Source organism: Amblyraja radiata, chromosome 7 (genome assembly GCF_010909765.2).
Source record: "Amblyraja radiata isolate CabotCenter1 chromosome 7, sAmbRad1.1.pri, whole genome shotgun sequence".
Lineage (NCBI taxonomy): Eukaryota > Metazoa > Chordata > Chondrichthyes > Rajiformes > Rajidae > Amblyraja > Amblyraja radiata.
This window is the reverse complement of record NC_045962.1, coordinates 11,981,689-12,004,936: the sequence shown is the minus strand read 5'-3', so window position 1 is coordinate 12,004,936 and position 23,248 is coordinate 11,981,689. Positions and strand designations below refer to the sequence as shown.

General features: G+C 42.5%; 1 protein-coding gene across 4 annotated transcripts in view; it reads right to left on the bottom strand.

Annotated features, from left to right (window-relative positions):
- pgap1 (post-GPI attachment to proteins inositol deacylase 1) overlaps positions 1-23,248 on the bottom strand; it is a 122,125-nt gene that overhangs the window by 31,852 nt on the left and 67,025 nt on the right. For all 4 annotated transcript variants that reach the window (XM_033023727.1, XM_033023725.1, XM_033023724.1 and 1 more), the window contains 2 exons: positions 22,417-22,455; positions 3,355-3,448 (listed from right to left, as the gene is read on the bottom strand). In XM_033023727.1, coding sequence (XP_032879618.1) covers positions 3,355-3,448; positions 22,417-22,455 — 133 coding nt within the window. The remainder of the gene's footprint in view (positions 1-3,354; positions 3,449-22,416; positions 22,456-23,248) is intronic.

The following is a 23,248-nucleotide window of genomic DNA, read 5'->3' as shown; positions in this document are numbered from 1 at the left end:
TTCCGAACAGGAAACCATGGATGACTACGGAGGTCCAGCGTCTTCTGAAGGAGCGGGACTTGGCCCACAAATCTGGCAACAAAGAACTGTACAGCGCTGCCAGACACAACCTTAAGCGGGGCATTAAATCAGCTAAAATGTCCTACAAGGAGAAGATCGAGGACCATTTCACCTCCAGGGATACAGCACGCATGTGGCAGGGAATACATCACCTAACAAACCTCAGGGGCAGCAGGGACCCACCGACAGCTGCAAATACATCACTGGCAGAGGAGCTCAAACACTTTTTTGCCCGTTTCGAGAGAGGTCCGAATGAAAGAACCTCTCTCCAACTGGACCCTGCTGACCAGCCACTTACCCTCCAGTTAGAGGAGGTAAGGCGGGCCCTGAGAACTGTTAATGTTAGTAAGGCTGCTGGCCCGGATGAGATCCCAGGCAGGGTGCTCCGGGACTGTGCTCACCAGCTCGCTGGGGTATTCACAGACATTTTTAACCTTTCCCTAGCACACTCCTCCGTGCCAGCGTGCCTGAAAACCACCACTATCATTCCGGTGCCCAAGCAGAAAAACATCAACTCCCTCAATGACTACAGGCCCGTTGCTCTTACATCTGTAGTCTCCAAGTGCTTTGAAAGGCTGGTCCTAGGTCACCTCAAATTATCTCTCCCCCCCTCACTCGACCCACACCAGTATGCATATAGGGCTAATAGATCTACAGAGGATGCCATAAACACTGTCCTCCATGCTGCACTACAACACCTAGAGGAGAAGGGGTCATATGTCAGGATGCTTTTTGTTGATTACAGCTCAGCTTTTAATACAATCATACCCAGCAAGCTGATCACAAAAATGCTATATGCGACCTCGTTCCCATTTGAGATGAGCCCCACCACGATTGTATCGTCCGCATATTTTATGATCCTATTTGCGGGGTGATGGGGCAAGCAGTCATGTGTGTATAGGGCGTAGAGGAGCGGTCTGAGCACAATGCCCTGCGGTGCTCCTGTGCTGAGGGTCAGGGATGTCGAGGTGTAGGGTCCAAGTCTCACCGTCTGTGGGCGTTCACTGAGAAAGTCCAATAGGATCATAAAATTTGCGGACGATACAACCGTGGTGGGGCTCATCTCAAATGGGAACGAGGTCGCCTATAGAGAGGAGGTGCACAGAATTTCTGAGTGGTGTGCTCACAACAATCTCTCTCTGAACACTAAAAAGACAAAGGAGATCATCACTGATTTCAGGCGACATAGAACGGAGCTCAGGCCACTGGAGATAGGGGGCGAGGAGGTGGAGAGGGTGCCTAGTTTTAAATTTCTGGGGTTCAACATCAGTGAGGATCTTAAATGGTCTGTGAACTCTGCTGTAGTTGTAAAAAAGGCGCAACAGAGACTTTACTTCCTCAGAACACTGAGGAAGGCCCATCTGTCTGCTAAACTGCTGGAGCCTTTCTACCGCTGTTCGGTAGAAAGCATACTGACTTACTGCATAACTGCCTGGTTTGGAAACTGTTCAGCAGCTGGCAGAGCAGCTCTCCAGAGGGTGATAAAAACTGCCCAGGGTATCATTGGACTCCCCCTGCCCCCTCTGGAGGACATTTACCACTCCAGATGCCGCAGCAGGACCTGTAATATCGTGAAAGACATTACACATCCTTGTCACCACCTTTTCACACTGCTGCCCTCAGGAAAAAGGTACAGGTCGCTAAAGTCACGCACTGCCAGACTGCCAGACACGAATGCTGTTCATCGATTACAGCTCAGCATTCAACACCATTATACCATCAAAACTGATCACCAAACTCGGTAACCTGGGCATCGACCCCTCCCTCTGCAACTGGATACTGGACTTTCTAACCAACAGACCCCAGTCTGTTAGGTTAGACAAGCACACCTCTTCAACCCTCACCCTGAACACCGGCGTTCCACAGGGCTGTGTGCTGAGCCCCCTCCTCTACTCCCTCTTCACCTATGACTGCACACCTGTACATGGTACTAACACCATCATCAAGTATGCAGATGATACAACGGTGATTGGCCTCATCAGCAACAACGATGAGTCGGCCTACAGGGAGGAGGTCCAGCACTTAGCAGCATGGTGCGCTGACAACAACCTGGCCCTTAACTCCAAGAAGACCAAGGAGCTCATTGTAGACTTCAGGAAGTCCAGGGGCGGCACGCACACCCCCATCCATATTAACGGGACGGAGATGGAACGTGTTTCTAGCTTCAGGTTCCTGGGAGTCAACATCTCCGATGACCTCTCTTGGACCCACAATACCTCAACTCTGATCAAGAAGGCTCACCAGCGTCTCTTCTTCCTGAGGAGACGGAAGAAGGTCCATCTGTCTCCTCAGATCCTGGTGAACTTCTACCGCTGCACCATCGAGAGCATCCTTACCAACTGCATCACAGTATGGTATGGCAACTGCTCTGTCTCCGACCGGAAGGCATTGCAGAGGGTGGTGAAAATTGCCCAACGCATCACCGGTTCCTCGCTCCCCTCCATTGAGTCTGTCCAAAGCAAGCGTTGTCTGCGGAGGGCGCTCAGCATCGCCAAGGACTGCTCTCACCCCAACCACGGACTGTTTACCCTCCTACCATCCGGGAGGCGCTACAGGTCTCTCCGTTGCCGAACCAGCAGGTCCAGGAACAGCTTCTTCCCGGCGGCTGTCACTCTACTCAACAACGTACCTCGGTGACTGCCAATCACCCCCCCCCCCCCCGGACACTTATTATTATTTATTCAAATCATTTGCTATGTCGCTCTTCCAGGGAGATGCTAAATGCATTTCGTTGTCTCTGTACTGTGCACTGACACTGACAATGACAATTAAAATTGAATCTGAATCTGAATCTGAAGAACAGCTTTTACCCATCAGCAATCTTGGAACTGAACTCTGTCTCGGGAGCGGGTTAGGGGGCAGGAGGGGGGGTGGGAGACAATGTTAATTTATGTAAATGTGAATCCATGGGTGGGTTTGGGGAGGGAGGGAGTGTAAAAAGTATGAGTATGTGAATGTTTGAAGTTCTTTTAAATGGAGAGACACAGTAATCTCGTTGTACGTGACACATGCAATGACAATAAAGCATTCTGATTCTGATTCTGACATGTGGCAGTTACACAAACTGTCCTGTTAACTTTTCAATGATTAGAATGGGTTGTCAGGAACTAATTTCAAGATAGAGTGGCTGGATTCTGCAAAGTAAATGTGACAAAATTAAAAAGGGGTCTTTGAATAAGTTGCTGGTTCCCTGTGTTGCTGCACAACTGCCACGCTGTTTGCCATCCAGTGACATTCGGCTATTTTGTTTACACATAAACTGGTTAAAAAACACTGAAGCCATTTGTTTGTTACCTTCATTATGAAGATGGATTAATTGCCTTCCAAATACTAATAATATGTTTGCAACAACATATGTGGGCAAGTAAACACCATGGAATCTGAACAGCTGGAACAAAACAAAAAGGAATAAATCTTAGTGAGTCGGTCAATATGGTGCATTTAATATAGTTTTAACACAAGAACAGTGTTCATAGTATTGGACACATTCCTGAGAATTTTTGCTTCAATAAAATGTATTTCTAGAAAAATCCTATTTTATTTCAATAATGTAATAAAATGATTTACACCATCACTAATCTTTTTATCCAAAATGTGTGCCAAATTGGAAAATGCATTTATCAAAATACTTCATACAAACCTTGGTGAAAGTACATTCGCTGTCCAAAAGGCAAGAAAAAATGTTATTGGTTAACTAAAATTAGGGCCCAATGCCAATCGTCAGAAACAATTAATTAAATATGAATAAATTTAAAAATATGGATGTTTATTGACAAATAAGTAGGAGGGCACAAAAGCTTTGTTTTTATTTGAAAACTATCAGTCCTGATCTGGTCGGCAATGAATACTAATCGTCAATGACAAAATGTAGGGCAAAATCTAGCACCAAGTAAAATTGAACTGCGTTTCATTTGTTGCCACTATCTTGAACTTTTCCATCACTCCATCCATCACTCACTGAAAGTAAGCATGCAGGTACAGCACGCAGTGAAGTAAGCTAATGGCATGTTGGCTTTCATAACAAAGAGGAGTTGAGTATAGGAGCAAAGAGGTCCTTCTGCAGTTGTACAGGCCCCTAATGAGACCACACCTGGAGTATTGTGCGCCGTTTTGGTCACCAAATTTGAGGAAGGACATTCTTGCTATTGAGGCAGTGCAGCGTAGGTTCACCAGGTTAATTCCCGGGATGGCGGGACTGTCATATGTTGATAGAATGGAGCGACTGGGCTTGTATACCTTGGAATTTAGAAGGTTGAGAGGTGATCTTATTGAAACATAAGATTATTAAGGGTTTGGACACTAGAGGCAGGAAACATGTTCCCGATGTTGGGGGAGTCCAGAACCAGGGGCCACAGTTTAAGAATAAGGGGTCGGCCATTTATAACGGAGATGAGGAAAAACTTTTTTAACCAGAGAGTTGTGAATCTGTGGAATTCTCTGCCTCAGAAGGCTAGTGGAGGCCAATTCTCTGGATGCTTTCAAGAGAGAGTTCGATAGAGCTCTTAAAGATAGCGGAGTCAGGGGATATGGTGTGAAGGCAGGAACGGGGTACTGAATGTGGATGATCAGCCATGATCACAGTGAATGGCGGTGCTGGCTCGAAGGGCCGAATGGCCTACTCCTGCACCTATTATCGAAAGTGTACCCTCAAAAGCAGCAGCAAATGTCAGGGCAGGAAACAGGAAAAGATGGCAAAAGCACAAATGAAGGAATGAAAACAACGAACATTTCTGACCTAATTACACTCCAAACCAAGTTATCTCACATACTATTATGCTATAAATTGTTGTCTCTGTTGTATTGTCATGGTGGAAAATAATCGGTTGGCAATTCATACACAATACGCTCTCAACAACAAATGATCGGATGATCTTGGATGAGGGGTAATTATTAGTCAGTATGCGAGTCATCGGCTTCAGAAAGTGGGATAGTGTGCACGTCCCAGTCAACATCAACGATGCTCAAGTGGAGATGGATGAAAGTTCGACGTCTCTCTGCATAATCACCAATAATTGGTCCTGGCCCAACCACGTTGATGCCAGGGCCAAGGAAGCAACCAATGCCCCTACTTTCTTAGAAGACTCGGGAAATATGGCACATCCCTAATGACTTACCAGTTCCTACAGATACAGCGTCCTATGGGGATGAATCGCAACTTGGCTTGACAACTGCTCTGCCCAAGACCGTAAGAAATTGCACAGCTATGGCCATCAGGCGAACCAGCCTCCCGCACCACCTCCATTCCCTACCCCCGATTTTGTAAATTTGGGAATGATCAATGCACTCTGCCTCTTTGTTGAAACCCAAGCAAAGAGTGTTTCATTGGACCTGTGGTGATGAAAGCATTGTACTAGTGGGTGTTCTGCCAGATGTCACCGTGACATGAAAAGAACTTGAATATCGTTCGCCGAAAGCATTTTTCCACCTACCCTCTCATTAAATACCACAGTATATGGATAGAAACATAAGTCCCAGGTTTCGAGCTGCTCAAGATTATCCTTTCCAAATTAACTATATGCTGACTGACATCATCTTTGATTTGGTGCATTTGAAATTAAAAATATCTTAATTACTAAGCTTGCAATACATAGTTCTCTTGCAACAGCAGTACTATTTTTTAATTCATATTTTTTTTCCTACAGGTAGAATATTGAATGAGCTGCAATGGAAAGTATTTGAGGCAGGGACAAGAGCAACATTTAAAAGATATACGTTCACAAAAGATTTAGAGGGCTTGCACCAGAACACAGGCAAATGGGCCTAACTGAGATGGGGCATCTTGGTTGGCATGATGGGCTGAAGGGCCCTCCTTCCATGTTATATGTCTCCATAACTCTACATTATGGTCCGGTTTTATAAATGGTATATTGTTTCCTTCACCAGAATACCTTGCAGATTTTGTCCAAGTTCAATAATTGTGTAATGTCCTCTTGCCCAGTGTACCTTACAGTTTGTACCCAAGAAGTACAAAGCTTACAGTATTTACACGTGAGATGAATGGTGAAGGAGGCTCAGGAAGCATTTTGTCCTACGTGCTCCTAGTGTGGGAAACTATGTACACAGGCAATGTTTGTTGTTCCTATATCTGGTTAGATTTTATTCAATCTGCCCATATGTTAAGCAGCCACCCAATTAGCTGAAAACAATGTTATCAGAAATTGTTGAAGCAGAAATAAGCTCACTGAACCTTATAAGCATTAAGTAACTTTCTGTACTTTTTTTACCCTGGGCTAGTTTCAGAAATGAGTTTGAAAGCGTGTGTATAGTGTGTTTAAAGTGGGGTTAGAGCAATAAAAGCACGTAATTAAAATAGAAATTAAGTGCAAAATTAAGGTATTCTGGCTTTGACTATACAGGGCTTCACCAAGGCTACACAGGATATAGTGAACAATACGTGTCTCCTTGTATAAGGAAATATTTATGAGATAAGCAGGACAGAGAAAGTTCACAGGGAGTTGTGGAAAAAAGGAGCATAGCCTTAAGATAAGGGACCAGCTCAAACTGTGATTTATTTGGCAAATAAACAAGCAGGAAGATGAAGCTCAGCCCAAAGATCTTACTGGTCACAATCTTATTGAAAGGTCGAACAAGCCTTTTGTGCTACTCCTATTCCTGGTGCACTTTAAACTGTTCAGTAGTTGGGAGGGATCATGGGTGTAACAAGGTTCAAGTAGTTGATGTGTGTAGGAAGGAACTGCAAATGCTGGTTTAAACCGAAGATAGACACAAAAACCTGGAGTAAAACAGGCAACATCTCTGGAGAGAAGGAATGGGTGACGTCTCGCATGGGCGGAAATCCTGCGGGGGACGGGGGGGAAGGGGCTGGGGGCATCCTCGATACTTTGAGAGGTGGGGGACAATCCCCCCCCATGTTTTGATAGTGATTCCCGTGCCTGACGTCTCGGGTCGAGTCTGAAGGGTCTCGACCCGAAACGTCACCCATTCCTTCTCTCCTTTTGAAGTTGTTAATTCGATTTTTTGAGTGTTGGGCAGGGGAAGAGCAGCGGTGAAACTAAAGGCAACATCAACAAGAGAGTTGAAATGGGGAATAACATTGACAAGAATGAGGAAAAGGAAATACAGGATTAACAGTGTAGCATTTGCACCATTGTCCTTTAGATTATTTAATCTGCCTTGCCTTCATCTCTATTATATGCCTTATGTTACATAACCATAAGTAAACAGATGATCTAATACAAACTGATCCCTTCACTACAAAATTTGCACAGTTTAACCTACATTAAAATATGAAGAAAGTTCCAATAATCAAAGCACAGAAAATTCCGAGTTGGCGATCTGATACATTTTAACATTAACCCTCTGGATTTCATTCAACTGCAGTTTCACAACACTTCAATGCTTTACAAACACTAATTTCAATTTGGTCAATACTTCCAAACTGTTGCAAACATTGCAATCCCCAAACTGAATTGCAAATTGAAGAGTAAATAAAGAAAAGCCTTTAAAGTCCATGGCAGCATTCAAACTTCACTCTATACAAAATGACTCATGTCTTTATACAAATGCATTTTCATATTGAGATGTATAAGTGCACTCAATGAACCATTATTGAATTCCCTGAATTTATTATGTATTATACAAGGGTCTAGAATTATAATTTTAATGATGGTGAAAACATCAGCATTCTGCGAGCAGTTCTGACATCAGTGCATGGAAGTAAACACAGGAATCGCTAAGAAATTCTTAATGGCACAGCAATTGAAGCTGCAATTAATGTAGAATTTGTGATTTAACTAAAACATATTATTCACAATTTCCACTGTGAAGGCCACTGAAAATGCTGATCTCAGTGACTGAGCTGAAACATTTTTGAATAGTATACCAAGACATTCCCTGGCTGTATACACCAAGGCCCAAAAAATCTAAGCTTATGTGTTGAGAGAATACATATACATATTGTTATCTGCGACAATTCGTCAGTATGTTCGGCTATTTAAGCTGCTGGATGTTATCACTAATGTTTGAATAACAAAGATCTAGAGAATTGTGCCTAAAAAAAATCCATTCGTCTTTTCAGCACATCATTATTGAGGTTAGTGGTAATTATACAATCGCTGTTATAAATTTTCATCTATCGGGTAGCTTACAACCTAACAGTATGAACATTGCATTATCCAATTTTATCCATCCCCCCATTTTACCACCACTCTTCCTTATACCCCGCATAGACTTGTACCCATTTCTCCCCTCCCCTCCTCTTCTCCTTCCATCTATATTCCATTCACTGACTTTACAATTCGCAACTCTTCTATCACGTCTTGTCTTTTCAATTCTGATCTTTGTCCATCCAAATGCTTTGCAACCCCCACACCAAAATCGACCTATCACTCGCCAAGCTTTGTCATGCCTCTTCGCTCTTCCAGCTTTCTCTCTTCTCTTCCCCCCCACCACATTCAGTTGGAAGAAGGGTCCTGACCCTAAACATCACCTATCCATGTTCTCCAGAGTTACCCCGCACTTTGTGTTTTCTTTTTGTTTTGTAAACCAGCATCTGCAGTTCCTTGTTTCTCCAACTTCTATGTGTTCCTTTGTGTTTTGCTCTGACATGGTGCTCTTGTATGGTGCTCTGACAAGGGCTACTAATGTTGTTTTTACAGCCTGCCAACATCGTTGCAATCTTATATATTAAGGCTTCCAAGATGACTTGGGTATTTACAATGGAGTCTATAGCCGCAAGAACATATTGACCTTTCAGTTGAGTACCTGTCAAACTTATCACATAATATCGCGTACCTCTCATGGGAAGGTATGTGCAAGAGAGCCCAGTGATTGGAAACCAGAAAAACAGAGATGTCAAGCTCTTGAGTTATGATTTCTTTTGATGTTCTTAGCAACGGCAAAATTATGCCACAACGGAGTACATTGTGTGACTTAATACATGCAGAATCACTCATCGGCATGAAATGTAATTAGGATATTACTCCACAAGTTTTTCCTCTTTCATGGATCAACAGATTTTTGCACAAAATGAACTTTTTAAAATAATGTTGAAAAGTCTCCCTCATCTTGGTATGGTGAACTTTTATGGAGCATTTTAACAGGCTTACAGAGGAAGAGAAGTAGCTGTGAATGCCAAGAAATGTTACCCATTTCAGTTTTGACTGAAGAATTTTAAAGAAGTGAAATGGTCTGCGCGTCAGAGATGTTATTAATTCAACTGAAATACCAAAGTAATATGAAGTTAAAACAATTTATCAACAACTTCTGTTTATATAATATTTTTAACTTAACAAAATCCGTTATTAAATAATTAATTATTGAGAACAGTAGGACATAAGACATTACAGATAGTTCTTCTTTCCATACATCTACATGTAAATTAAGAGTGGCCACTTGGTCCATCCAACCTGTACTATATTTTAATAAACTAATGGCTGATCCAATGATTGCCACAACTCTGTGTTCACATCTACTCTCAGTAATGTTTCATTCTGACTTTGCCTTATCAAGAGTCTGCCCGCCTTTGCCTTTTCAAGAATCCATCCACCTTTGCCTTAAAGAAAATTCAAAGATCCTCCTCCCCCTTTCCCCTCCCACCCCCCCAATCATAGCCTCTCAATAATAGTTTCAGACCCTCAATCCAGAGGGAAGAAAATTTTGCTTTTGCTTTGGCAGATGGTCCTCGCATCCTAAATTCTCCGAAAACATCCACCCCATCAAGAACTTCTCAGAATCCCCAATATTTCAATTATCCACTCATTCTTCTAAATTCCAGCTGGCACAAGATATAATATCTTTGTGTTCACCTTCCCTGTGTGGCATGGTGGCGCAGCGGTAGAGTTGCTGCTTGACAGCGCCAGAGTCCTGGGTTCAATCCTGACTACGGGTGCTGTCTGTACAGAGTTTGCACGTTCTCCCTGTGACCGCGTGGGTTTTCGCCAAGATCTCCGGTTTCCGCCCACACTCCAAAGACGTGAAGGTTTGTAAGTTAATTGGATTGGTATAATTGTAAATTGCTCCTAGTGTGTGTAGGACAGTGTACGTGTGTGGGGATCGCTGGTCAGCACCGGACTCGTTGAGCCTGTTTTCGTGCTATGTCTCTAAACTAAACCTTCCACTGAATGATCAGTTTTGTCTCCATCACCTTGTGAAGACCATCACAAAAAATAATCCACTCTGCTTTATGTGCTTCCACACAAGGATCTTGGATCTGTTTTCTATGATTTGTGCTTGTTCCTTTGATATACGATTGTGTCTTCAACTATTGTTTCATATTAACTTTAGTAAACAACGTACTTTTGTAAATTCCCCTTAAATCATATCCAGGCTTAGTTTTTTTCCCCCATCTCTGTGTATGACTCAACCTTCTGTCACAAGAGATAAACTTGCTGATCCTTGAAACTATTTCCAGAACGTAGATGCTTACTTTGAGACCGTATGAATGGAAGTCGATGTTATCAGATCTTATGACGACTTAGGGCTTTACCTAGCCTTTACAACTCTACAATAAATGGACATTTCAAGCATCAGTATTAATAAATCATACAAGCAGAGATCTAACATAACATCTAACGTGTAATTTACTGAAAAGCAGTGAAAGAAAGAAAATGTGCACTCCTCCCCACCTTTGGAGAGCAAACCATGGATGCATTATTGGCTTTACCATTTAAAATTAGCATTACTCCAATTAAATTTCAGCAGAAAACCAAAGGAATCCTTTCAACAGAGTGCATGAGAATGGAGTTGAAAGGGGAAAGTAGATCATTGATGGTCAAATGTGGAAAAGAATTGATAGGCATAATGGCCTAATTCTGCTCCTTTGTCTTGTGGTTTTGTTTACTGAAGCTTATTTATGGCTGGTTGGATTGGATTTGGGCCTGACTGATAGCATTCAACAGCACAGGAATGAAAAGAAGGCAGTAATACTAAGGAACAAATGTGTAATAAAATCACCTTGGTGGTATATAGCCACCCAATATCTATAACTTTCAACAAACAACTCTTTGGCATCCGAGGAGAAACAATAGACAATAGACAATAGGTGCAGGAGTATGCCATTCGGCCCTTCGAGCCAGCACCGCCATTCAATGTGATCATGGTTGATCATCCCCAATCAATACCCCGTTCCTGCCTTCTCCCCATATCCCCTGACTCCCTATCTAGCTCTTTCTTGAAAGCATCCAGAGAACCTGCCTCCACCGCCCTTTGAGGCAGAGAATTCCACAGACTCTCCACTCTCTGTGAGAAAAAGTGTTTCCTCGTCTCCGTTCTAAATGGCTTACTCCTTATTCTTAAACTGTGGCCCCTGGTTCTGGACTCCCCCAACATTGGGAACATGTTTCCTGCCTTTAGCGTGTCCAAGCCCTTAACAATCTTAATGTTTCAATGAAATTCCCTCTCATCCTTCTAAACTCCAGAGTGTACAAGCCCAGCTGCTCCATTCTCTCAGCATATGACAGTCCCGCCATCCCGGGAATTAACCTTGTAAACCAACACTGCACTCCCTCAATAGCAAGAATGTCCTTCCTCAAATTAGGGGACCAAAACTGCACACAATTCAAATTAGGGGATCAAAACTGCACACAACTGGTAAAGTTTGAACTATTTTTGTATGGTGGTGCTCCATTCCTAACAATAAATTGGTAATACCCCTCAACACTGACCATCAGGTATACCTTGCTACTACAAGCAGAGGAGACGACAAGATTATTTTTGAAATTGGAAACATCATGGAAGAGGGAAAAATCTTCAATAATCAAATTAAAAATGGTCAAATGCAGTTGTGATCTACATTCAATTTCCAATCAATAAATGCTAAGTTGAATGCAGCATCAGTTTATGCCATTGCTCCTTTTGGAGATACAGTGATTCACTGAATCACTTTGACAGGCCACTGAATGAGGATATTTGTGCTGCAGTTTTGCTTTTGTTTTCAGCTGGGTTGCTAAATTCCCAGAGTTTAGTTTAGTTTAGGGTAGAAATACAGCGCGGAAATAGGCCCTTCAGCCCACTGAGACCGCGCTGATCAGCGATCCCCAAATACTAACACTATCCTACACACTAGGGACAATTTACAATTTATAGAAGCCCATTAACCAACAAACCCAGACACCTTTGCGGTGTGGGAAGAAACTGAAGCACCAGGGGGAAACCCACACGGTCACAGGGAGAGCATACGTACAGACTGCACCAGGGTCTCTGGCGCAGTAAGGCAGCAACTCTACCACTGTGCCCCTGTGCTCCCCATGGATAAAACATTAAAAAAGTACAATATTGAAACTTTGTTGGCAAAAACAATAGTAAAACAAAAGACAGGAAAACACGGAAAAAGCATTAGCAGGATTCTGCTGAAGAGGTTTGTCTGCCTTGATATTATTTCAACAACCAGCAATATTCAAAATCGGAATGTGTCTGGTTGTCGGAGAAGTAAAATAATCTCACATTACATTCTTCAAATTCATACGCAGTAATGCCATAAGTAAGTGAAAATAAACTCCAGTTTATGTCATTCTGCATTGTTCAATATAATTTGTTCATCAATACGTCTTGGAAGCTAAATTTCAACTTATTTAGATCGCGGCATTCAAAGTATACACTTGTATTCTGGAACTGCTGGAAACCCAGTTACTGGGTCTTTGGAAAAACAGTCTGAAGTATTCTTCTGTCTGAGTAATTCAGACAAAGGTTCATAAATATTTGGTGGAGTCCACAAAGACTTAAGGGAAGAGCTGCTTCTGCCAATTTCGTAAAAACGCTTTTCTAAAGAGGTCTGGGTAACAGAAGAAACAGCATATCTCTTCCTCAGGAACGAAAATGGAACTTTGTGTAGCTGCCGTGGTAACCTCGGCGCACTTAAAGAAGCTTTAAATTGCTTAATGTTATCTTTACTTAAACCGGCACTTTTGATCTCTCGAAATGCAATGCTGAGATTCCGTTCACCTGACCGTACGTGCAAAGGATAGATATGGAACTTTGAGGCCTCTTTTGGAATCAGATCTCTTGCCAGTTTGTATTTTGAATCTTTTCTTCTCACTAGTTCCACTTCGTACGCTGCCTTAACAGCCAGTCTCCACTTCTCTATTTCCAGCAACTTCAAGGGTGTAAGATATTTGCAGCATTCTTCACGTGATATCATGTTTCCTCTGATAAGCTGGTTATGTTTGTAGTCCTGTTCTTGAAACATTGCTGCGTGCTTCTTTATATTTTCTTCAGAGAAGATATGTACTACTGCAGCCAAAGCCATTTCCTTCACAATGTTCAATCATTCATTTGCTAGGATAGCAAGACTTTGCACATTTCAATGTCTCAGTTGCGAACTCACATGTGCCTAAATGAACGGCTGTAATCTTCTTGGTTACAGTGAGCACCAATGTTGACAAATACCTTTTTAAATCATTAGCCTAACGTAATAGGTTTACCACAGAAAACCAGCCAATCTGGAAAAGCCACTGCTAGTCTCTTACACCCTCCCACAATTTAAACAGGAACTAATTAATTGCTGTTGCTTTGAAATAACTTCTGCTAAATATTCCATCCTCTTCAAAAATTTTCAGAGCTGAGATCCAGAATTCAGACTCTTCTTTTAAAAAAAGTGATCAAATTTAAATGTGCTAAGTTGCAGTTAAGCGGGGAAGTGCGTAAGAATGAATATTAATGTGTTGACATGGTGCCACAGTGCAAAGAAGCAGCTAATATGTTCAGAACTCTTAAAGTGCAAACATAAAACATTTCAATGACGTAAAAGTGTACCAAGTCGATTAACTTACGGAACGATAAACTAGAATGCAGCCTTGAATAAAAATAAACCAACTTTTAGTTGCAGCTCCCAAATTCAATTGCTTGTCACCATGCCAGAACATAACTATATTTCCAGATCCCATTATTTATAACAGCTTAAATTATAACAGCTTAAAACCAGTCATTGAGATTCAGCATGGGAAACATGCCCTTTGGCCCAACTTGCCTATGCTAACCAAGATGCCCCATCTGCACGAGCCCTACCTGCCCATGTTTAGTCCTTCTAAACCTTTCCTATCCATGTATCTGTCCAAATGTCTTCTAAATGTTTTATACAGTTATTTTAAACAGTATTTACTGCTGTTTAGAATATTGCCAAAACTCCAAATGAGCTCTGGGCTGTTAAAGAAACACATAAATGTAACAATATTTGAATGAAAATATAAGGTTTGAAAGCTGATTTCCATTCAAAATACATAGTGACGCAATTCAAAAGTTTTTTATTTAATATTTATTTTTGGGATCCAACATTTACTAACTAATCACTGTTGAGAAGGTGCTGGTGAACTGCAGCAGCCCTTTAAGCGATGATACTGCCGCTATGCTGTTAGGTTGGGAGTTCGACTCAGCGATCAAATGCCGCCATGATAGGAAGGGAACCTACAGATGGTGGTGCTCCAGTGCACCTCTACCCCTTGTCCTGAGGCTTGAGGAGGTGCAGTTGCATCGTTTGAGCAGGTAATTGCAGTGTATTGTGCAGAAGGAATACAAGCAACCTTTGCATTCTGATCTTTAGTCAGAGGGTGGTGAATCTGTGGAATTCTTTGCCACAGAAGGCTGTTGAGGCCAAGTCAGTGGAAAAATTTAAGGCAGAGATAGATAGAATTTTGATTAGCACAGGTGTCCGAGGTTATGGGGAGAAGGCAGGAGAATGGGGTTAGGAGGGACAGATAGATCAGCCATGATTGAATGGCGGAGTAGACTTGATGGGCCGAATGGCCTAATTCTACTCCAATCACTTATGACCAATAAAAGTACAGAGTTTAGGGCCCTAGATGGGGTGCCAATCAAGCAAGCTGCTTTGTCTTCAATGGTGTTGAACTTCTTGAGAGTTGTTGGAGCTGCACTCATCCAGGAAAATGGAGTGTGTAATAAGTAACTGGTTTAAACTGAAAATAGACACAAAAAGTTGGAGTAATGTAGCATCTCCAGAGAGAAGGAATCGGTGACGTTTCGGGTCTCTCGACCCGAAACGTCACCCATTTCTCTCCAGAGATGCTGCCTGTCCCGCTGAGTTACTCCAGCTTTTTATGCCGATCTTCAGGAAAGTGGAGTGTTTTCCCTCACATTCCGGTCTTGTGACTGGCAGGTGGTGAGTGGAATAATGTCCAGGAAACCAGTCCTTCCATGAGATTGTCTGTCTCTGACCTGGCCATGTAGCCATTGTATTTATGTGGCTGGTCCAGTGGAGTGTCTGGTCAATGGTGACCTCCCCCGGAGGACTAATGATGGGGGACCTGGAGATAGAAATGCCATTGAAGATAAACCTCAGGTGATTAAATTCATTCTTGTTGGTGCTCATTGCCTGGCACTTTGGCAGCACTAACGCTAGTTGCCACTTATGGATGAATGTCGTCCAAGTGTTGCTGCATGTGGCGTGTGCTACTTAATCTTTGGAGGTGAGATGTTACAAAGACATATTTTAAGACAATCTTTAACTTAAAGTTGCTAATAATGGCCTCTTTTACACAAGATGCTAAACTGTCCTTGTCTTCTACATCATCATAGCTTCAAACTAGGTTGGAATTAAATGGAAAGTCTTAATGATACAAATGCAACAATTAATTTGCCTGGTTGATGAAACCAGACTTTTATAACTAACTAGACCAATATTCCACCACTCACCCATAGCCCCCAACTGTGCAGGGAAGGCTCATTTCCCCTTATTCACCCTTCCTCATTTAAAACTTTAAAAAAATGCAATTTGACTTGCTAGGGCTGCCAGGACTCAGTGTCCTGGGATTGCAACATTGTAGCAGGCAGAGCTACAATCCCATTGTGATGTCATAGCTGTAACTGCCAGTGCAGATGAAAGATTTTTCTCAAAGTGGGATTTTGTAAAGTTAAAAATGTGAATAACTTGTAAAATGTAACATCAATCTAAACTAAACGATAAAAACACACCACAGGACAATTGTGAGTAAGGTGGTCCAAATATTGTAGCGCTATCGTGTACCGTTTTGGTATAGTTCCGGGCATGAATAATCAGACAGGCAGTCTCACAAACAAGATGAGAGTTTTAGTAATATATACTAGACCAAGTGGGACCCGTTGGGCCCCGTTCCCCCAACACAATAATCCACCACTCATCCGTTCCCCCAACGCAACCCATTTCCACCACTCACCCGTTCCCCCAATGCAATATTCCACCACTCACCCATATCCCCGACGGGAGGCCTGATCCCACAACGCAACCCGTTTCCGAACGTAAGATTCCACCACTCCCCTGCCTCGCCCAGCACTGGACATTAAAAACAATTACAATTCCACTTCCCATGGCCCCCTACCCCTCCTGTTCAATCACTTGCTGCCAGGACCATGACAAGTGTTCTATGATGGCAACATTGTTGGGTGGAGAACTGTGAGATCCCATTGTGACGTCATAGCTGCAACTGTCAGCACTGAAGTGTTGAAGTGATTATCAAAGTGGATTTTAAGTAAACACGGGAGGGGAGGGGCAAGTGAGGCCACCGTTTTATTTTTTGTCAATAAAGGAAAGTTCTGGAAATGAAACCTCTCCCCTATTCCACCCCTCAATGAAACACCCCACATGGATGGCTCCCCCATCTCCCCCCCCCCCCCCCCCACAAGGAAATCTCTGGAATATGTTTTAATAAAGGAAAGCTCTCCCCAAGAATCTGATTTAAACATTTTTTAATCTCACTCCCTCCTTACCCCCCTTGAGGTGGAAGCTGCTGATCCCATTGTGATGTCATTGTGGGCTGCCCCCCACACACACTAACCCCATATTGGTCTCTCAGTCTCTCTATCTCTATATCTGTTTCTCTGTCTCCTCTCTCTCTCTCACCTTTCCCCTACAATCAGTCACTATCAGGTGGCAGCTGAGATCCAATTGTGATGTCATTGTCGGAAACCTCACGGCAGCGTATGTAAATGAGATCCCATTGTGATTGGAGGACTGTGAGATGCCATTGTGACGTCATACCTGCAACTGCCAGAAAACTCTCACAGCACAGTCATTCTTCTCAAAGTTTGCTTTTTTAAACTTGTAAATATCAATAACTTGTGAAAAATAACATCAAATCTGAAGGAAACTTTATAGGAACGACCACAGGACAAGTGAGTAAGATGGTGCGAAGAATTTTGCGCTAATGTGTACCGTTTTGGCGTAGCTCCTTGAGATTGCTTGCACGCAGACAAATGTCCAAACGAGACGAGAGTTTTAGTAATATATAGATAGATATATTAACATAACAGTAATTAACAAGAGACAATTCATGCTGAAAAAATATAGCTCCATTAAATATAATAGATACAAGCTCTACAGGTGTAAAAGAGATGTAGATAAGAGAGGAAGGGGAGGTGGGTTGCCTTTTTGATGAGGGTGAAAAAACTACAATGCTTAGAGAGGATATTCTTGGGGAATTATCCAATGAGGGTGTATGTTCAGTTCAGTTTAGTTTATTGTCACGTGTACCGAGGTACAGTGAAAAGCTTTTTGTTGCTTGCTAAGCAGTATGGGTAGAACTTAGAAACATCACTTTTGATGTGAATTATATACTTTGATGAGACTTCATCAAAGGCCCTTCCAATAGTCAGCAGGAATTCGAGGAGCAGATGTGCGGGGAGATTGCAGTGTGCTGTAAAAATAATAGGGTAGTACAAGTGGCAGATTTCAACTTCCCTAACATTGATTGGGTCTCTCTCGATGTGTAAAGGGCTTGAATGGGATGGAATCTGTTAAAAATGTCCAATATATATTTTTTAATCAATATATAGAGGGCCCTACTAACGAGGGTGCAATACTAGATTTCTTCTTGGGGAATGAGGTCAAGCAAGTAAGAGAAGTGTCAATGGGGGAGTACTTTGGCACCAGTGACCATAATTCCATTGGTTTTAAACTAATTATGGAGTAGGACAGGATGGGCCCACAATTAAGGAACTAAATTGGGGCAAAGCTGATATCGGAGGCAATAAGCGGGAACTTGCGGGAGATCGACTAGATGTGAGTGTTGACTAGAAAGCGGATGGTTGGCAATTGGGAGGCTTTCAAAAGTGAGATGACAAGAGTACAGGGGCAATATGTTGGTTGACGAGAGATGTTGAAGCTCTGGTCAGGAAAAAGGAGGCATACATCAGATGAAGACAGTCATGATCGCGTGAATCCCATCATGGGTATAATAAGTAAGGTGTATACGTAAGGTGACAATCAGACGGACTAAAAGACATGAAATAGATCTGACAAGCAAGGTACTGGAAAAATGTGAGAAATTCCACAATACAGGTGTATTCAGAGTTAAAGCATGGCTAGGGAAACAATAGATTCTCTTAAAGATCAGCATCTCTAAGAAGAGCCAGCAGCGTGTTAGTTTTTTCAACTTTTTATTTTTTTTTAGTGTGTCCTAATGTGTGTTTTTGGTGTCTCTCTGTGTGTCTTGTGTGGGGGGGTGGTGTTGGGGGGGGGGGGGTAAGGGGGAAACTGTTTTGGTCGCCTCCTCCACGGAGAGGTGACTTTTTCCATGTCGCCTCCCCCGTGGCCTAACATCGAGGATCGGTGCGGCCCTCCCGGAGATGTGCCGGGGCTTCAGCTGCGGGCGTAGCGTGGACTCTCATCGCGGAGCGGGCGAGCCGTCGCCGGAGGGGAGCGCTCCATTCGCTGGCCCACAGCAGCCTGAAGCCGCAGTCTGCGGAGCTCCAGCTGGCGCGGCGTCCGCAGCCTGGGATCCCTAGTTGGGGATCCGGGAGGAGAAGAAGCTCCGACCGCTGGCCCACGGCGGGGACTTACCATCAGAAGCGGGGTCCCTCGCCGGGGACCCCTGGAGAGGAGCTCTGATCACCGGCCCTGCGGTCTGCGGTGCTTCTGGCTGCGGCGCGGCGGGGACTTTAAATCTTCGACCGCTGGCCTGCGGCCTACACCAACCTGAAGCCGCGGTCTCCGGTGGGGAAGCACCGATTCAGGACTTACCTGGACTTTATCTGGACTTTACCTTGTCTGAACTTCTGGACGCCTGCAACGGCGGCTGCGGAGAGTTGAAGTCCCGACCACGGGGGAAAATGGAGGACTGGCCAAAATTTGTGCCTTCCACCACAGTGATGAATGCTGTGGTGGATGTTTGAGTTAAATTTTTTATTGTGTTTTTGTGTGTTCTTTTTTCATTGTACCGCTGCTGGCAAATTCATTTCACTTGCACTTTATGTGCAAGTGACGAATAAAACTGATATTGATATTGATTGATTAAACCTATATCCTTCAGCGTTTAGAAAAATGAGAGGCAATCTCATTGAATATAGAGAATTCTTACAGGTAAGAAGCCGGGAAGGTAATTTCTCTGGTTGAGGAGTCTCGGACCCTGAGGTGAAGGTTGTGAATGAGGGATAGGGCTGAGATCAGGGCAACATTTTTTTTTAAATCTTCATTCGGTGACTGATGGACCTTTTGACCTCCACCCGAAGGGCTGTGGAGCTCAATCATGGTGTTCATTCAAATCACGCTCACAGATTTAAAACAATAATGCTGTCTAAATCCCAGAGGAAAATAATAATTTTAAGTTTGTAAGTTCGAAATTCTTCCCCTGGAAGGTCTATGATCATTAAATTGTTGGGCAAGAACTATTCAGATTTGCTTGAACACAGGCAGTGATCTCCACCCAGGCTAGAATTCCAGTAAGATAGGAGATGAGCAAAGCAAACAAGGAGATAACACTTGGATGGAACTATAAACAGTGACTGGTCTTATACTGACAACTGCAGTATAAATGCAAACACTTTTTTTTAACCAAGCTATGATTTCGTTGTTCAAGTAATAATGACTCCATTTACAAACAGTTGTTGATGGTACCTTAACGCTCATTGGCAAATCTTTTATGTGTTCAGACCAAAGTAAATGCCATCAAAGTACATTTAGCATCTGCTGAGGTTTCCCAAGAAAATAAAATATAGCTTAGAAAAGTAAAAGCACTTGCGTGATGCATTTAAAGAACATCTTTTACATCTCCAGGATGGCACCATTTGTTTCACAGCCAACCAAATACGATTGAAGTCTGCTCAATATTACTGCACAGACAACATCCCATAAACAGAACATTGCTCTGCCATATTTCCTTGTATAACATCCACTATATTAATTTTTGTTCGAGAGGTAATGTTTGACCAAATGATGGGAACACAAGGAACTGCAGGTGCCGGAATCTTGAACAAAGCACAAATTGCTGGAGGAACTCAGTGGATCAGGCTACACCTGTGGAGGAAAGGTTGGGACCCTTCTTCCAACTGGTCCAAGTGGGAAGAAGAAAGCTGAAATAGAGAGGTGGGACAGGACAAAACCTGGCAAGTGATAGGTGGATGCAAGTCAGGGGTTTAATTAGCAGGTGGGTGGAATAGGTGACAAAGATGAAAAGGAGACAAAAGGATGTCAGACAGGGAGAAAAGAGAAATGAGATGTAAAGCCAGAGGAGAGGGAGGAAAGGGGTATAGGTGGATGGGGACAGGGGCAGGGAGAAGTGCGGCGAGATAGTGAGAGCACAAGGTACGCACAAGGGTGAGAGGTTTGGGGGAAACAGGGGTGGCACAGGAAAGAGAGAAGGTGAAGGGGGTGGGGGGGGGGGGGGGGGGGGTGTTACTTAAAATTGGAGCATTCAATGTTCATACCATTGGGTTGTAAGCTACCCAAACTGCCCATGTGTAGACTACTCGACAGTTTCGCCAAACACTCGAGCTCTGTCTATCGTATCGTATTCACTGGAATTTAGAAGAATGAGAGGGGATCTTATAGAAACATTAAATTCTTAAGGGATTGGACACGCTAGATGCAGGAAAAATGTTCCCGATGTTGGGGGAGTCCAGAACCAGGGGTCACAGTGTAAGAATAAGGGGTAGGCCATTTAGGACTGAGATGATGACACCTGTTGGAGCATTCGTGATGCCGAAAGCATCACATATAGGAGTTTCAATTAGATGGTCAAACAGGCAAAGGGGATGTGCAACGAGACTTGCGTGTCTTGTACATCAGTCACTGAAAGCAAGCATGCAATACAGCAGGCAGTGAAGAAAGCAAATGGCATGTTGGTCTTCATTGGCCTACCCCTTAAGAATATGGGGTAGGCCAATTAGGACTGAGATGAGGAAAAGCTTTTTCACCCAGAGAGTTGTGAATCTGTGGAATTCTCTGCCACAGAAGGCAGTGGAGGCCAATTCAAGAGAGAGTTAGATTTAGCTCTTAGGGCTAACAGAATCAAGGGATATGGGGAAAAAGCAGGAACGCGGTACTGATTTTGGATGATCATATTGAATGGCGATGGAAGGCCGAATGGCCTAATTCTGCACATATTTTCTATGTTTCTACGTAGGTCGCAAAGAGCATGTGTCAGACATGAGATTAAAGAGAAGAAGGCTGGCTGACGAGATTACTCCAAAAGATGGGATAGATTTGAAAAGGTGGTTGCTCTATTCCAAGCCATTGGGATATACAAAATAATTTGACAGAGTAAAAACACCAATTAAACAAATCTAGTCAAACTTCTAAATGACAGTCTACGAATCTACTGAATAATTTTGGATTGCCTTTTAACTGAAGCAATGCAGAACCCATGTCCTTCCTAGGTTGTTCGAGCAAGTGGTGATGGGCCATTCCTAGTCACGTGTGTGACCAAAAATGATGACAATTTGTGCAATACACCTCTTCTAATTCTGAAAACGACAGGTATATTGTTTTGTACTGTATATATGACTCATATTTTTTCTGAGTTTATCAAGTGACATTTTTATATGTTATTTGGCCAAGGGGTCCCGTCCCCTCAACGAGCTGAGAGGGGGAGGGGGGAGAGGGGAGAGAGGGGGAGGGGAGAGAGGAGAGGGGAGAGAGGAGAGGGGAGAGAGGGGGGAGTGGAGGGGGGCAGTTTTGAATTCAACTTTCATCATTAAATAAAATTACATTTATATTCTACTAGAAGTTTGGAGGCAGTAAATACCTTCATTTTTAAAGAAGCATGAAAAAAAGATTGCTGGGTAATGCAAGAAACCACACCACCTCAATTCCTGGCAATTTATGTAACTACACCACCTCAACTACACAAGAAATTGAACTTGTAAGCTTATTTTGGAGAGGAGTTTTACAAACTACAATTATGACTGGAAATAAATGTGCTCTGTCATTTATATTCAATTTCAACCATCTGAAAACGTCTACTGAAAATTCTGCTTCATTGGTACTTTGACACAAAACAGAGGAAATGGATGACGTCTAACTTCAGCAAAGCACTGTTTAAACTGGTGCTTTTAAACCCAGGAATACTGCCCTCATTATCAAGTCATTTCAGCACAGTACCGTCAGATAATTAACAATTGAATCTACATGCAGTAAGTATTCACAACTTCAAAATAAAATGGATTAAAAATGAGCCATAAACCATAATCACTTACCTGCCCAAGAACTTGACAGAAAGATGTCCTGATAGTTATCTAAAACAAACATTTGAGAGACAGATGTAAGAATCTCAAACAAATTAGATGAAAAATACTTAAAGGATTGTCATATTGTACTAAATTTGAAAATGTGGGCACAAAAATTAATTTCATTGAAAATTATTAAGGAATTTATATATCTAAACTCTCTATAAACTGTAAATTGCTCAACAAACATTTAATAGGAGTCACCATTAATTCACCATTTATTTTGAAACAATTTATTCTGGCACATTTACTATCATAAGCTAGATCTATAATGTGATAAAGCATTATTAAAAACAATAATTTCCTAAGAGGAATAATACACTTAAAGAGAGTTTTTGGTCTTTATCATGAAATACTTTTACTGATAGATTGGATAGGTCTGATAGTCACTCAGAACAGAAGAAGATAAGAAAGAGAGTAGACCAGTTGACCCTTCAGGCCTTGCCAACCATTCAATATGATCATGGTTTATCACTCCATCTTCTGTGCTAGTTCCCATCAACCTCAATTTTACAAATTTTTAAAATGTTATCTTCCTATTCTTCATATATTCAATGGTATTGCATTCACAGCTCTATGTGCATTGTTTTCTAGAGCATCACAACATTCTGAAAATAAATTCCTACATGCCTCATCTTTAAATGACCACCCATGTCTTAAAAATATGTTCCATTGTTCCACTTGTGGAAACGTCTCAGCATTTATCCTGTCACAATCTCTCAGTATTTTACATTTTAATAACGTCACCCCTTATTCTTCTAAGCTCTGAAGAGTATAGGTCCTACTTCCTTTATCATTCAAG